Source organism: Culex pipiens, chromosome 3, assembly GCF_016801865.2.
Source record: "Culex pipiens pallens isolate TS chromosome 3, TS_CPP_V2, whole genome shotgun sequence".
Lineage (NCBI taxonomy): Eukaryota > Metazoa > Arthropoda > Insecta > Diptera > Culicidae > Culex > Culex pipiens.
In genome coordinates this window covers 130,235,369-130,252,152 of record NC_068939.1, presented here as the reverse complement: position 1 = coordinate 130,252,152, position 16,784 = coordinate 130,235,369, and the positions used below count along the sequence as shown (strand labels likewise).

Here is a 16,784-nt window from a genome sequence, read left to right as displayed (position 1 = left end):
GTTAAATCTATATGAAACCGGTATACTAAAAACGACATGCTCGTGCATACGTGCATGAAGGACTTTGGAGAAAGTGGGACTAACATTCGAACATAACCAGTTTAATTTGACTTTCATGTGTAATCATACTTGAATCTAAAATCCCATACAAGTGTGAAATACCGATCATGTGTTTTTGCTGAATCGACTCAAGTGGATTTTATATGCAGTGTATAAAATTTTGAACCGTTCTTTCTTGACATGTACAGTCCATCGATCGGACGTGTCTGAAATGTGCTCCGTCTCCGCCCTGTGATTTTAATTTGTGAGTGAAATTGTTCGTTGTTTGAACTTATTGAAAAAGGCTACAAAGAAGTAATTTTAAGAGTATCTGTAAAATAAATAAAGATATCCTTTACAAATGTTTGCCAGGCTTGAAGACTGTCATACTAATATGTTGGTGATTTGGTTTTATTCAAAACATATAGTGTATTATCATTACATAACGTTATACAGGTTGAAGACCGTAATGGAAACCTTAGCAAGCATTATAACATTGCTTCAATACTTTGTTTATTTTTGCGAAATTGTAAGATATATAAACTTCATCAATGCTTTTTTCAGAAGGAGTTTCTTTAAACAGTTCGTTTAGTAGACTTTAATTTTATGGAAGAACATATATTATAGAAAAACAACGTTATACTTATAATTAATCAGATTTCGAATTATCTACCCACTGATATACACAAAAATGGTAACGCGTACACTCAGGAAATCACCAGATCCCACGTGCTTCGCGGAGAGTTGACGCACAGATCCAGCCCCACGGGGGCGCCCTTCCGGATCTCGTGCACCGCCAGACAGCTGCCGGACGCGATGTTGTAGATGGGCGTTCCTTTCTGCAAAAATATAAACTTTGATTAGTATCAGCTTCGAAGCTAGCTTTTGTCAACGAACCGTCTTCCGATGCTTCCACGCCTGATCGCCGCCCATCTCGTGACACTTATTCAGCATCGGGGTGCCCTTGGTCGCGCTCGAGGGTGCCTCCAGACACAGCAGCTGCCCGAGCACCAGCTCAGCCTTTTCCGTTTCGTACCACATCTGCGTTTTGACCCGCAAACACGGTTGCAGCACCAGGTGCGAGCCCTTCTTCCACAGGCTCTTCTCCTTGGTACTTTCCGTGGTCATGCAGAGGCTCGAGTTGCTCAGCCGGATCTGGAAACTGCTGACGTAGTTCCGTTTGCGCGAGTGCCACGGCTGGAACTTGGGCTGCGACACGTTCGCGTCGGTGGTCTTTTCCCCTGGGAGCCTCAGCTGTGGGTAGATGTTCTTCAGGTACCACTCGAATGATTTGCAGTTGAGACGATTTCGAAGTTCCTGCCGCTCGGACAAGTCTCCGGCGTCGAGCTTGTTGGCATGCGGTTGATTCTCGAAGAAATATTTGATGTAATCGTCCATCCAGACGCGTGCCAGCCGCAAACTGTTCCGTATCATCGTGTCCGTTCCGTCCGGAGATCCGTAAGGTCTCCGCTTGCGGAAAACGTGACCAATTCTCGAACACGGCAACAGCTCGATAGATCCACCACACTGCCAAGCCCGGAAAGAAATCTCCAGGTTCTCTCCACCCCATACGTCCATCCCCATGTCGTATTCACCTAGCTCCTTAAAGTATTTCCTATCCATGGCAAACAGCCCACCAGCCATGGTCGGCGACTGAAACGGACCAACAAAGTCCGTCTCTTTGGCCAACGACCCTTTCGGCAAATTATCCCACTTGAAGTGCAGTCCCCAGTTGAACCCTCCCCGTACCAACGGACTCGATGTGTACGCAAACGTGTCCGAATTAATAATATCAATCACCGGCATCGCCAGAATCGTCCGATTCACCTTGATCCGCTGCAGCAACGGTTCAATCCAGTCCACATTCACCTCGATGTGGCTGTCCAGAAACACCAGCACGTCCCCGGTGGCATTCCGAGCACCGTACACCCGTGACCGCATCAGGCCCTCCCGGTCCCGATTCCGTATCAGTCTTACCTTGGAATTGTTGAACTTTTTCAGCCCCACCTCCAGATCATCGCCCAGATCGTCAAAGTCGCTGCAATCGTCCACCAGGATTATCTCGTGCAACAGGTAGGCCGGAGTTCGTTGGAGCACCGAGTTTACCGATCGGAGCAGCGTCTGCAGGTGTTCGTTGTAGAAACACATGATGATCGAAGCGGACGGAAGCACCTTGTCGTAGCTTTGCTCGGGGCACCTTGAACGGAAAGGGTCAGTTTTAAAGTTTTGTTTTAAGGCAGCCGAATCGTAGTCGGAGTCAGTCGCAACTTTGAGTTAGAGTCGAAATCGCCAAATTAAAAAAATAAATCCCAAGTTGGGTTCGATCCATTTTAAAAAAAATCGTGTAAGACATTATCTACGGCCAACGAATGTGGAATAAAAATCAGCTTTTTCCTAATATTCATCACAGTTTCAAAGTTAGCTTGATTGTTCTAATTAATCAGAGATTACGGGAAAATTTAGTTTGAATTGTGTCCTTAAGCCCTATCCCGAACAGATGGTAGTAACTAAATTCATGCCATTTCAATAACAAATACTGTTAAAACAACAGAAAGTGTTATGGATTCTTCTTGAAAAATATTGTTTGCATAAAAGTTGAACAACAGTTCATGTATTCATAACAAAATTTGTTATTGGTTGAAAGCAAAAACAACTTGGGAATAACATTTCTGGTTATAGAAGAATATCTCCAAATGTTATTGGGATGATCGGATTTTAGATGTTTTTTTTTCTGTTTAGAGGTTTTTTTTTATTGAATATTCGTTATCAGTTTTACAATTTCATCTTATGCTGGTTAACTACCACAGGTGCAGATCTATAAACATTTCTGTACCACAAAATGCTTTAGAACCCTGTTCTCTTCAGCATCATCTTCAAACTAATCATTCAGCTCAAAATTGTCATTAATTTTGACAAAAGTTAGTTTACAAATGCCACATTCACTCTGCTAACTTAACTATCAAAAAAATGTTACTTCTTCTTCCTTCCTCTCTTTCCCGAACCCCTCTTGGCGTTCTTGGCGTTTGAAACACCCCTTCCCTTTTCTTCCTTCTGCTGATTTGCTTCGCCACCAGAGCTTGCTGGAGACGTGCTGATTGTTCTCTTCAAGATCTTCTGCCGTTCGATTTCGCTTGCTTCATCATCCATTTTCGGGTCGTCTATGTCAGGATCGTAGCCGACGATCGCGGCTTCGTTGGTGTTAGTACCGTCAATCTGCGCGGCTTTCGCTGCATCAACACTACTGTTGGCTGTAGCTTGAGCTGCTGATTTGACTGTGGTGGTGATGTTCGTAGATGAAATACTGGGCGCTGCTGGCGGTATTCCGGTCGGCGTTGTGGTTGTGATGGAGGCGCATGGTTCTTGAGTGTTGGTGAGATGCTGCTGCTTCGTCGATGATTCTGTGGTGATGGTAGTTTGCTGGTTCAACGTCGTCATTTCCAGGGTCATCGGTTTACTGGAATCGATGACTGGTTTTACAGGCCTACCCAGGATAGCAGCACCAGATGGTCGTGTCGAACTTCCGCTACCTGAAGAAATCGCCGCCAACTTGGGGCAATTTTGCTTCACGTGTCCTTCCTCTTTGCAAAAAAAGCATTTATTCTTGAGGCCCTCGTAGAAAATCCGGGCCCTGAAATGACCAACGTACAGGTGTGCCGGAATCTCCTTGGAAACTTCCATATGAACTCCACGTACGCCATTGTAGATGTCCACTTTCATTTCGCTTGGGAACCGCTCGCGTACATGCTGACGGATCGTACCATATTGACCCAGAACGTACTGGATCGAGCTGTCTTCTATTTCCGGTGGAAGGTTGAAGATCCTCACATACCGGAAGATCTTAGCTGCCTGCTGGACCGAAACCTTTGCCGACGTTCCGTCGTCGAATTTGAAATTGTACTCCATGTCTGTGGCCGCAATGAACGTCGTAAATGTTTCCTCGTCCACGAGCTTCACGTAGAACTGTCCGCCATTTTCATCTTTGTAGATGCTGTGGATTTCCGCTACAGACAGCTTCAAGTCATCCATCGAAAACTTGAGCACGTCCAGGTACGACGGTACCTTCACTCCCGGTCCAAAAACTAGCCTCACGGTGTTCTTTCGTACACTATTGGCCATTTTAACTCTTCCGTGGAAGATTCCGCTTTGTAAAAAAAAAAAAAAAAAAACTTAGCTTATAGAACAATAGCCACAAGGGGCTATTGTTCACCACTAGGCCTCACTCACGAGCGAAAAATAAAGACGACCGTTCCGCACGACCTCACGTCCGCGAATGTAGTTAAAATAACAAAAAAATAATAACAAAGATTTGTTCGAAGAATAATTTAAAATGTTATTAGTCTGTTATTATAATAACATTCCAATAACAAAAAAATCATAACGACGAATAACAAAACTTGTTATAAATTACAAAAAATGTTATTGGCCTAGTATTTTCAAATATCAAAAAATGTTATTCCAAAGTTATTTCCGTCTGTTCGGGATGTTAATTTTAGCATATAGCCGATAAAGGCACGCTAATAAATGATAAAATTTTTGAAAATGTTTATGTTAGTTAGGTCGTAAAATGAAGCATAAATTTGTGATATTATTATTCGCAATGATAAAGTTTATTTGTCTGTGTACAATGACCCTTTGTACAGCCGCAAAGGATTTAAAATGGATTTTTAAAGCTATTTTGAAAAAAATACTTCGCGGCCCTTCTTGACAGAAAAAGTCCTACTTAACAGCTCATTCCAAGGGGACCATAGTTGATCTATCGAAAAAATGTCGTCTTGTCAATTTTTTTTTTGCATTAAAATGAAAAAAAAAATGATCAGAAATGGTTTTGAATCGTGTGTATTAAGAAATTACTTAGGACTTTAGGTGTCCCGCCCGTGTGGATCAATCAGACCGCGCACTGGACTCACAATCTAGAGGTTGCTGGTTCGAATCCCGCGGCGGGCGCTCTAAAATTCTAAGTGTAAATATGGGTATCCGGCGCCGTCGCTCCGTGCCGTACTCAAACACTTAGGAGCCCAGGGCGGCGAAGTCCTTGTAGTTAAAAAGGAAGACACTAGTGGTTGGTACTAGCAATGGTGGCCGACAGCTATAACGTCAACTTCGTTTTTAGGACTTTAGGATCCTTTTTCCCAAAAATTAAAATATCAACTGTGATTCGATGAATCAACTGTGGCCCAAGAAAACGTGCTGTCAATCAAGAAATTTTGTTGTCAAAAAAGCTTGCAAACCACTTTTTTTTCAAAATTGGCCTTTTCTGGTCGTTTGAAGTTTTATAGTACTAAGCAAAATAAGATTTATTGTTGTTTGTAATAAAATTCCAAATCTTAACACAAATTTAGGACCCAACTAAAAAGATTTTATTTTCAATTAAATTTTCAAGTTTTTAAAGATATATTATGTTTCCCTGATTTATAGAGCATTAAACTATACATAAAATTTTAATAACTTGAAAATGAACATGTAAGTGCATCTTTGAAAAATTACTGAACATTAGAATAAGTAGTTCAGGGCATTTTTGGGGTCATATTTGAGCTCAATAACCCAAGGCGTCATCCATAAAGTATGTCACGCTAAAATCGGCCAAAATTAACCCCCCCTCCCCCCTATGTCACACTTTGTCACGCTGGCTCTGACCCCCCTTCAGAAAGTACGTCACGTTTTGTCGGACCCCCCCCCCCCTCCGCACTATCTTGTTTTTTGTACAATTTTACACAGTAAAAAAAATCATGGTAAAATTACATCTGGGAAGGGGTACATCTTTTATGTCAGAAAAAATGTGTAATTTTACCTCTGAAAATGAGTAATTTTACTACTTTTCTGGTGTAATGACACTTTTTGAGTCTAAATTGAGGTAAATTTACATCAATAAATCTGTAAAATTCAACCTTCAGAAATCACAGCTTCGAAATTTACACATTTTTTTACTGTGTGGCATGATTTATAAAAAGGATGATTTTGAAATTCGGAATTCATTCGAGAATGTTTTTAATTTTTACAGGTTGCGTTTGGATTTTTTAAATTTTGTTCAATGTTGTAGTGATAAAAATCACCATCACAGTTTTTTGAAGCATTTTAAATCTATTATCAAAAACTCTGTTTCTTAATGCCTTGAATCGTGTTTGATTTATGAGTAAAAGTTATCAAACATTAAATTTTTAAAGCTATTTTAAGAAAAAAAATTCAATATTAAATAAGTAGTCTAGCGTGACGTCACAGTCTCACGTACCCCCCCTCTCCCCCTTGTCACACTTTGTCACACTTGCGACAACCCCCCCTCCCCCCCTAGAGGGTGACGTACTTTATGGATGACGCCTTAATTCCTGGATCGATTATCCATTACACAACTCGCCATTTTTGAAGTTGATGTCAGTAAACGTTTTAGTAGCGTCAAGGTATGATAGATTTGGGCTCCATTCGACAGAATTGAATTTTAGTGAATTTACTGCAAAATAATGAGTTTTTCGTCAGGTAGTTATCCTGGAAGCTCATTTTTCAATGCACTTTTTCTTTTCATGAAAGCGAATAAAAACAATAAATAATTTATCTTTTTTTCATTTTTCAAAAAAAATCCTACGAAGAAAATCACTCCTGAATAAATGCAAAAAATATCAACAAAATCTTGATTAAGCATATCACATAAAGTGATTCATTTTTCATTTTATTTTACAGTTTCTGAACTCTATATCCAATAACTGTAGCTCTAAGAGTGCACGAGACTATCTACGAATATAATTCTAAACAAATTTTAAAATCGTATCAAATGAAATGGTCTAACAAAGTTTAAAAAGGCTTCCTAATTCAATGTGATAAGAAATTTAAAAAATATTTACAAAAAAAAACTAAGTAAAGCTAAAGATTACTCACAGCTTATGCCTCGTATCCGGAACCTCTCGAAACGGTCCAATCTTGCTGCTAACAAGCACATTGAACGCATGCTTCCTGTAACCCACGTCCCGTATAAACTGCTCCTCCGAGTTCCTCACCATCCCAAACTCATCCGTCCCGTTCGGCACCATCGGCCGCAACTCATCGAACAGCTTGTGGCTAATCTTCCGGTACTCCTGCTCCTTCTGGTACCGCTTGTACTTCTCCTTGAAGAAGCTAAAACTCTTTTCGTTCCTCGACTTGCCCTCCAACGAATCCGATTCAATCAGATTGCTATGCCGATGCTGTGGCACCACCTGTTCAACAGGTTCCGGGGCGACCCGCTGTTCGTTCGAGGAAGCCAAAGCTGCCGGCGAAGAAGACGCAGCTCCAGTTCCATCGGTCATGAGATTCCAGTACAGATACAAACTGACAGACCAGGTCAGCGAGGCGGCAATCACTCCCCACAAAAACGATTTGCTCACCATTCTTGAGATTCTGAAACAGGCAGAAGTGTTGAATCTATCTGTTTACGTTGTGGGCTAAAGGGCAAAAAGTTATCTGTGTTAGTTTTGGAATGCCTTTGCCTGCCTGGAGCTAAGCAAAAGAACATTGCAAATCACTTTCACTTTCTAGCAAAGATGCAAACATGGGAAAATCTACGCACCTCTTGTACTTCTCCTTAGTCATTCGATTTCCTTATTCGATGGATGTGTTTGCTAGCTCAATATTAGCACACAATAATAACATTTTTCTAACTTAATTCGAGATCAACGTAGGGAAAACAATATTTTGCTACTACGAAACAAGCAACATGTTTAAGAAACAATCATAAAAAACACACTAATTTAAATTTACGTTTGGATTTTTCGCTTATATTCGTGTCAACACAGTGGTGACACGAACCAATCCAGTAACTAGCATAACGTGATGTAACGAGAATATAACGAAATTAGTTATAACGCTCGTGTTTGTGAATGATTCCATCCCACGCTTATTTTCCATAACACTAAATTCTCTACATCTATTTTCTCACAAAAAAAAAAAACATTTTGTTACGATAGAGAAACAAACAAACAAATTGACATTTGAGTCAAACGTCGATTAATCGAATCTTTAAAATGCATGAATAACTCACAAACAGAGTTAAACACAAATGATAATAGCAAGGCGAATTGAATGATAAATCGTTGATGAATGTTTGATATGTTACACAAAGCATGCATAACTTATGAAACGGATCAATAAAATAGACAAGTGAAAAAGTGGGAGGAGCTAAGGGAACAAAACGTTTCATGGGCCGTCCTCGAAAAAAAAAAATATTAGCCCTATTACTGTTCGCCCATTGATCATTCGCTCAAGAAACATGATAAAAAATATCCTTTTAATCCTTAACCCTTTGATCATTCAAAGGTGTTATTGTTGTTTCATTTTTTCTTAACATTGTTTGTTCTAAATTCAGTGCACAAAGCAAAAAAAATGCACTAAGGCCATACAGCTCACGGTGTTTTTCGTAGCAAACTTAAGATAAAAAAAATTTTGGCTGGTCTGATATTTGGCACCACGAAGAGGGGCACTTTCGCGACATTTTTCGGTGTGGCAGTGCGTGGCCGAATGGTTACGCTGTCCATCTGCTCCATCGGATGAGGAAGTAAAATGTCGGTCCCGGCCTTGGTTGTTAGGCCGTTAAGTCATTCCAGGTGTAGGAGTCGTCTCCATGCCATAAGTACAAACAACACACCAAACCAAGCCTACTCCGGTGGAATCGCTGGCGGCGGTTGGACTCGCAATCCGAAGGTCGTCAGTTCAAACACTGGGGTGGAAGGTTCCTTGGAGTAGAAAGAGGTTTGGGTGCTCTCCCCATTCAAGCCTTCGGACTCCTAGGTTCGAGCAGAAACTTGCAATAGAGACCACAAAAGACCCGGGGTTCGTTAATGTGGAAGATTTTTATTTTTACAAAAGTCGTTGAAAATCAGTGGATTCATGTACATATCCTTCAAATTTCAAATTGACCGTGACGTCACGCAAGATAATTCCTTGAATACTGCAAATTCAGTCTTAAAATACTCCCAAAAATCGTTTAATGTTTGATAAACTTAACTCATAAATCAAACACAAGTTTTAAATGATATTATTGATGGTGATTTCTGCTGCTACAACATTCAACAAAAAGAAAAAAAAATTAAAACAAAAACTTTAATAATTACAAACTTTTTTGATTTAACTTTGAATTTAAAAAAAAATTGCAAAAATTGTACAAAAAACTTCAGTTATGGAGGGGGGGTCCGAAAAAACGTGACGTACTTTTTGAGGGGGGGGGGGGTCGGAGCTTGTGTGACCGATTTTAGCGTGACATACTTTATGGATGACGCCTTTTCAAATTATAAGATCGAAATTTTCAAAACCAGGGCTGCGGAGTCGGGTCATATTTTAAACGACTTCGACTCCGACTCCAACTCCGGCTTTCTGAGATTAGCCGACTCCGACTCCGGCTCCGGCTTTCAGCTCCAACCGTCTGTGACTCCGACTCCAACTCCGGCCTATCAACTCTAGCCAACTCTGACTCCACATATTTTTTTAATGTTTCAAAAGTTTGTTAACTATTGTCTTGAAAAAAAAATGATAAATAGGATTATTTAAATACTCGCCAAGTGGAAAAACTGAAAAAGCGTTTCTAGTTTTACAAGTTATATGCGTTATGAAACAGAAATAAAAAATATCTCCAGTTTTGAAAGCATTTTCAGAAGAACAGTTTTGTAAGTAAATTTGGATTTATTTACTTAACTTCAAATTTACATTAAATTTATTGAAAGCTAATAAATTTAAATATAAAATTGTTATTTTTTAGTCCGATGCAAATATTTTTCAAAGTTTTTGTCCCTCAGCTCTGGCCCGAGTCGATGGGAGGGCAAAAAAATAAAAAAAATATAAAAATTGAAATAACAAGCCATAGGTTCAGCATTTGCATGGAAAAAAGTGTTTAAAAAATGAAAGATTTGACGAAAACAAAAATTTTAGCGAAAAAAAAACTTAAACATCGAAAATTTTCAAAAATTCTAAAGATTTTTAAATCAACCCAAACATGCTAAAAATGATTCTAAACGCAGGGAAATGCATTTTAAATTGATTTCAGATGATTGTAATGAAATTTCCATTAAAATTAAACCCCTCAACTTAATTTTTAGTCGTTTTGATGCATTTTTACTTTTCAAGTACATTATAATTTTCATTTCAAATCCAGAACAATTTTTAAAATAGGAGCCCATTGGGATTTCTACCCCGACTGAGGCTGAAGGTACTATCTTAAGGGGTTACATACAAGTAAATCGGCAAAAATGTAAGAGGTTGGTTTGAGCACACACATTCACACAAATTCTAAGTGTTAGTATAGGTATTCGGTGCCCTCTCCCCGTGCCATACCTTCACACTTAGGAGACCCGGGAGGCGGAGTCTTGTCGCAAAAAGAACGATACACGCCTGTGGATCCGTTGGCGAAACCGCAAGGTTTAAGAGGCCACATTATAAGGTGTTACGTCGATTCCGATTGAGCACACACATAAACTTTTTTTAAATCTGTTTTCAGGGCATTAAAATATATATTTTCATCTATTATCAAAATTAATTTGAATACATTTGGTTGTTTAATTGCCGAGATAAAGCTATTTTAAGTAAGCAGTTTCAAAAAACGGGTGCCACGCTATCCCAACACTGCTTTGACCAAATCGGCTCAAAATTTTGGTGAAGCCTCGTTAAACCGGTCCTGTGTGCATGACGAAGCCCGATTTTCAAAAAGTTTATTAGAATAAAAATATTTTTTTTTGTTTTCAATATAAAAAGTCGCCAGTTTTTGATTTTTGTATTTTTTTTAAATGCAAAATTTCAAAATTAGGCTTCGTCATGCACACGGGATATGTCTTGCAAGTTTTTACCTCAAATTTCAGCCATCTCGAGATATCGTGGCACCCGTAAATCAACTCGGTGTTCAGTGAAAAACGCTCACAAAGTTTGACAGTTCGCTTTGCGCATGGCAAAATTCTGAGCGTAAATCGTCTCTTACTAAGTTTAATCATGAAACATCTTCATGAAACTTTCGGGAGTGATTGAAAATCATCTTTTAAGTGAATTTAATAATTTTTAAGCTGAGATGTGGACTACCTTTCAACAGCTGATTTATTCAATGCTGGGAACAGAGTTTTCAAGAGCTTAACAAATTGAATAAATCTACTGAAGGCAACAAGTTTAAAAATGACCTGCAAAATAGCTAGCTAGGTTGGGGATAGTTTGAGGAAAGGAGGTATTTCTTATTCTAATATCACTGCTCAAGTTTTAAAACTATAAAAATTACATTGAACAATTTCAAGAATTCAATAAAAAATAACTTATTTCAGAGTCACCCTACCCTGCGCATCCTTCACTTGTTATTTTAAACTAAACACACCACCGTCGTCGCCACCGAGAGGGGTGAAAAGTCACCGTCGATTGCGAGACCGACCAGAAGCCAAGCCACACCCCCTTTTTTTCCCCGGGAAAGTCACGCGGAATATGCGCGCTTCATTTCCATTTCCAACGTTTTCAGGTCAACAAGGCGCGGCGGCGTCCGTCCGATTGGTTAACCGGGCGCAATTGACACCACCACCACTGCCACGTGGTTGGCCCTTGGTCGCTTGACGCGCCACGTGTCACGGGGTCACGACTCTTGGCTGGGTTTGGCCGCGCGATGGCGTCGGTAAATGTTTGCTGCCGTCGTCCGCGTTTCGACCGAGGGTGTCGAGCACGGGCAGGTCAATTGCTCGCGCGACTTCGAACGGAACGGATGTGCGTGGTGCCGTCGGATAACCGGAAGTGAAAACCGTGGATAGAGTGTGCTCGGCAGGTGTCTGATTGGGAACGGGTGTTGTGTGAAGTGCGTTGAGGGATGATCAGAGACTGATCGGGACTGCAGTTTTGAAAAGTGTCAATATTATACGATATTTAACAGGTGAGTTCTTTGATTTTATTTTATTTCATCGTTAGCTAATAAACAGAAAAAAATATTTTTGATATGATTTTTTTAACAATAAAATCAAAATTTATAATGATTATTTCAGAAACTGCAGTTTTTAGGTGTTTTTCTTTCTTATCAATGTCTTTATTGAACTATTTAATACAGGGTTTTTTTCAAAATAGTTCTATGACCGGCCCCTAAGGTTGATCATCAAATATTCAATAAAAAAAATGAGTGTCTAAATAAAAAAAAACTTGAGATCAAATTTTTGCAATAAAATGTTGTTAATTCAACGTATTATTTTGATTTGGCTTTGTATTTTTTTAAATGGTTTTTCTTTCGAATGCAATTTCTTTATTTTTAAATTTTATTCATATTTTCTTTATTTAAAGTTTCAGAATTAATTAATAAACTGTAAAATGGCGCAAGATGACGAAATTACACATTTCGTAAAAATGAAAATTAAAAAAAAATTCACTAAGTGAGTAAGCAAAAGAAAGTATTTTTTAGTACAACTTTGCTTATAAAAAGCAATTTAGTCATACTGACAATAAAGATCGCTGCAGAAAATTCTAAAATTTTAAAAACGTCTCAAAAAGTCAAGTATTGAAATTTATCTTTGTTTTTCTTTATAAATTGAAGGTAATGAATTTTATTTGCAACACTGGTTTTTTTATTTCTTTACTTCTAGAGTTTTTTTTAAAGGTCCTATTAAAATATGAATCTCAATAGCTTATAGGACCATTGAAAAAAAACTCTAGACTTGAAAAGAACCATATAAAAATAAATTTTAAAAAACTTTACTTTTCCAATTTTTATCAAACTTTAGTTCCGGCCCGCCACTGCTTCCGAAAAATCAGATTTGGCCCGCAGGACCAAAAGGTTGGACACCCTTGATTTAATACATTACAATATATTTCTTCCAGAAAGCAACCTTTCTTTGTCTGATTAAAAGTAACAAATATTATACATAAAAGATGGTTAAATCACGTGTAAAAAAATTTCTATTTGTGTTTTATCGATAGTTTTAAGTAGTCTACCGACTTTCAGAGTCAAGCTTTTAAAAATTAAAGCTAAACCATACAGAAACATATTACATGGCAAAAAAGTGCTTTATGTCACGATTTTTCTGATCGAAGATATACATTTTGCTTTTCGGACAATAATTTGGCAAAACTCCACCTACAAGTTGTACAGAAAAGTAGCCTACATGTGTTAGCAGTGCGTGGCTGAATGGTTACGCTGTCCGCTTTGTAAGCGGATGATTCTGGGTTCGATTCCCATCTGCTCCAACCTTCCATCGGATGAGGAAGTAAAATGTCGGTCCCGGCCTTGGTTGTTAGGCCGTTAAGTCATTCCAGGTGTAGGAGTCGTCTCCATGCCATAAGTACAAACAACACACCAAACCAAGCCTACTCCGGTGGAATCGCTGGCGGCGGTTGGACTCGCAATCCAAAGGTCGTCAGTTGAAACACTGGGGTGGAAGGTTCCTTGGAGTAGAAAAAGGTTTGGGTGCTCTCCCCATTCAAGCCTTCGGACTCCTTGGTTCGAGCAGAAACTTGCAATAGAGACCACAAAAGACCCGGGGGTCGTTAATGTGGATGGTTTGATGTGTTAATACTTTTTTGTTCCTAACAATTTTCCTTTTCCTTGTTAACAACGAATATCATCATTAATGATTGAATATGTATGATTCTATCACAAAATTTTATAAACCTTAAACACATTTGAATTAGGACAAAAATTCCATAAGAGCTTTAAAAAACTTTTTGACATTTTCGTAGTAATATTCGAGAAATTGGATTAAATACGGAGCACTTCAAAGTGATGATCAATTTTCCTTTAAAAAAAGTGACGGCTTGACCTTAATAGTTTTTAAAATATTCAAAATTAGGTAACATTGTAAAATTAAATGTAATAGAATTTATCATCGATTGCAAAACTTTATCACAGAAAATAACCAAGCTTTCAGTTTAATAAAATACTGGAATCAATCAAAATTATAAAACGGAAATAATAAAATCAAGCAACACAATCCTACACTTACACTTTATGATTAAGAGTGTAGAACGAATATTTTTTTTAATTTACTTTTAAGATATTATTTATTTTAACGTAACCTGAAGCCTTCAATGTTTTAAAATTTCCGCTTGAATTCATGCATGTTTGAGAATTTAATAATTTATTGTAACGTTACGCAAATAACTTAACTTTTGAAAGGTTGTTCGAAAAATTTTATAATTTTATATTAATGAAGTAAGGCATTTTAAGAAATTATTTCCGCAATCATTCCTAGTTCTTCCAGAAAATTCTTATGTAATATGTGTTTTGTATCTCTAAAAGCATGTGTTATGTGTTTTGTTTTCAAAAAAATCAGAATTCATTGAATTATTCAGAAGTTGCTATGTTCATATGATCCTTGAGTCATAAAAAAAACAAAGTTTTCAACAAAGCTTTTCAAATGAGGCCTATGCAAACTGTACTTAAGTAATTGAAATTCTAATCAAATTGAAGTCTTTGGATAGTTTTAGATACTGATAAGGACTTTTTCAAAAATAAAACTTTATACACCTCCTAATCCGGATCCTGACCATCCTGATTTTTTTTACGAATTTCCCTAGTAAAACCATCTAAAAAGCTGTTGACTTTTTTGACAATTTCAGACCGTGGGCAATGATAAAGAATTAATTTTGAGAAAAATTAGTAGGGAAACATTGGGCAAGTGTAACAAGCTAAGGAAATGCTCGTTATAACTCATCAAAAACGTAAAAAAAATGTGTTGGATTAGTTGATAATCATCTTATCCCAGGTTTTAACCATGACTTTTCTAGAACAAGTTTTTAAAAAAATCCACCACCAGTCACCACCATAAAAAAAAATCGATTTGAAAATTTTTGTTTTTCAGTACGGCATTTGAAAATTACCATCTCCGATTCTGCTCAAATTTGGCAGAGCTGTTGAGACTATCAAAACATGCAAAAATCCCGAATTTCATCCAAATCGGACCTCTCCCTCCAGTTTTGTACCCTCCCAAAAAATCGACTTTTTGGCGATTTTTGAGCGGAACCCCTATCTTCAAACGGCGATTGCTCAGGAACCACAAATCTTAGAAGGTCGGTCTTAGACTCAATTTTGATGGAAATTGGACGTAGAATCTACTACTCTATCTATTTTTTCTACCTGTATTGCGCAATTAAAAACTTTAAATGGCCGTATCTCAAAACAGCCCTATTTATTTTTTAAATTTGACCTCACCATCGTATTCCCCGTCCAATTTTACATAAGAATCACTTATCGACAGAAAGGAATATGTTTCGTTCCAATTTTAAAGTTTGTTGTATTTGAAATTATATTTTAAAGTTTGTTGTATTTGAAATTACCTAAATTAGCTACATTCGCCGCATATGCTAGAAGCACTCAGTCGTGCTGATCAATAATTACTACCTGGTGTTCTGTAAGATGAATTATTTTTATAATTTTATACGATTTTGAGATAATCAATACCTTGAACAATCTATTTTTTGTTTAAGAAATATTTATTGGGTCATTTTGAATGCACTGTTTTTCCTGATCTTAGTGTCATTGAACCATATTAGGTAAAATTTGAACTATTAATATTTATTTGCAAATGCTTCAACGTTTTGACAACACAGTTAAAAAAAATAAAAATTTTCTGTTGTTTTCATATTTTTCCTAATTCCTCATTTCTTCCAACTTTATCAAATTATTTCTTTTATTTGAAGCAAGAACAAATGTAGAGCTGGATGTAGTAGATGAAATAATTCTCATTGGTTTAGAGCTTTTGCCATGTGCGGTAGCAAAATAGTGCCATTCAGCAATAAACCTTAAAATCTGCCTTACGGTTTGAAAGATTGAGCATGATCATATAAAACCGATGTTTATATTGTGAGCCAGTTTCATCTGAATAATTGTTGATTGTTTTTTCAATTCTGGTACATTTAATTTCAAAAACGAAACCATATACTTCTGATGCATGTGGACAGCAGCTGTATCGTCTTCCAAGATTTTGAAATTTTTGGATAATTGTTCGGACGGTGTCGAAATCAACACCACTTAATTTGATCTTAATCAGATAATAAATCCGATTAATCTTTGTGATTTTCTTACATTTTTCAGTTCTATACTTTCCAGAAATCCTCTTGCTTAATCATGCTTCACGAGAGTTCTATTCATGTTAATTCATAATTTTTAACACGATAATGTATCGTACACTTTTTCTTAAGTGTTACTTACAAGATCAATTTCAACTTCCTGCTAGCTCAGCGGGAATTCCATTCTGCCCTGTTTAATTTAAGATTAATACAGCAGTTTCCTACAATTTTTGCCTAATTTGCTAATGATTAATTGGGATGAAATCTTATTTCCCGCCCGAGTGCTTCTAGCATATGCGGCGAGTGTAGCTAATTTAGGTAATCTCAAATACTTAAAACTTTAAAATTCGATATCTCTGGAACGAAACATATTCCTTTCTGTCGATAAGTGATTCTTATGTAAAATTGGACGGAGAATACGATGGTGAGGTCAAATTTAAAAAAATAAAAAATAAAAATAAAGTTTTCAATTGCGCAATACAGTTAGAAAAAATATGTTATCCAAATTTTGATCACGGAAATGGATTCTACGTCCAATTTCCTTCAAAATTGAGTCTAAGACCGACTCTCTAAGATTTGTGGTTCCTGAGTTATCGTCGTTTGAAGATAGGGGTACAAAAATGGAGGGGGTGGTCCGATTTGGATGAAATTCGGGATTTTTGCATGTTTTGATAGTCTCAACAGCTTTGCCAAATTTGAGCAGAATCGGAGATGGTAATTTTCAAATTTGCATTTTTTCTTGCACACATTTGTAGGAAAATCAATTATCTTTCCAAATATGTAAA

The 16,784-nt window shown here is 37.5% G+C and overlaps 2 protein-coding genes across 2 annotated transcripts in view; one reads left to right on the top strand and one right to left on the bottom strand.

The window, feature by feature from the left end:
• Positions 1-636: 636 nt before the first annotated feature.
• Positions 637-7,720, bottom strand: LOC120422603 (polypeptide N-acetylgalactosaminyltransferase 35A-like). Its single transcript, XM_039586094.2, has 4 exons — positions 7,571-7,720; positions 6,904-7,401; positions 937-2,236; positions 637-878 (listed from the first exon to the last, which is right to left on the bottom strand). The coding sequence occupies exons 1-4, from the start codon at positions 7,591-7,593 to the stop codon at positions 747-749; spliced, it is 1,953 nt and encodes a 650-aa protein (XP_039442028.2). The 5' UTR covers positions 7,594-7,720; the 3' UTR covers positions 637-746.
• A 3,598-nt stretch (positions 7,721-11,318) lies between these two features.
• LOC120422605 (nuclear receptor subfamily 2 group E member 1-like) overlaps positions 11,319-16,784 on the top strand; it is a 28,509-nt gene continuing 23,043 nt past the window's right edge. Inside the window, exon 1 of the mRNA XM_039586096.2 lies at positions 11,319-11,881. The gene's annotated coding sequence lies outside the window, so the exon portion shown is untranslated. The remainder of the gene's footprint in view (positions 11,882-16,784) is intronic.

What these genes read in the sequence shown, in the direction of transcription:
- LOC120422603 (XM_039586094.2), bottom strand. Translation starts at nt 7,593, where the DNA reads ATGACTAAGGAGAAGTACAAGAG. An exon ending in ACTAAGGAGAAGTACAAGAG is followed by an intron (nt 7,402 to 7,570) that starts GTGCGTAGATTT and finishes TGCCTGTTTCAG; the next exon opens with AATCTCAAGAATGGTGAGCA. An exon ending in CGTGGAAGCATCGGAAGACG is followed by an intron (nt 879 to 936) that starts GTTCGTTGACAA and finishes ATATTTTTGCAG; the next exon opens with AAAGGAACGCCCATCTACAA.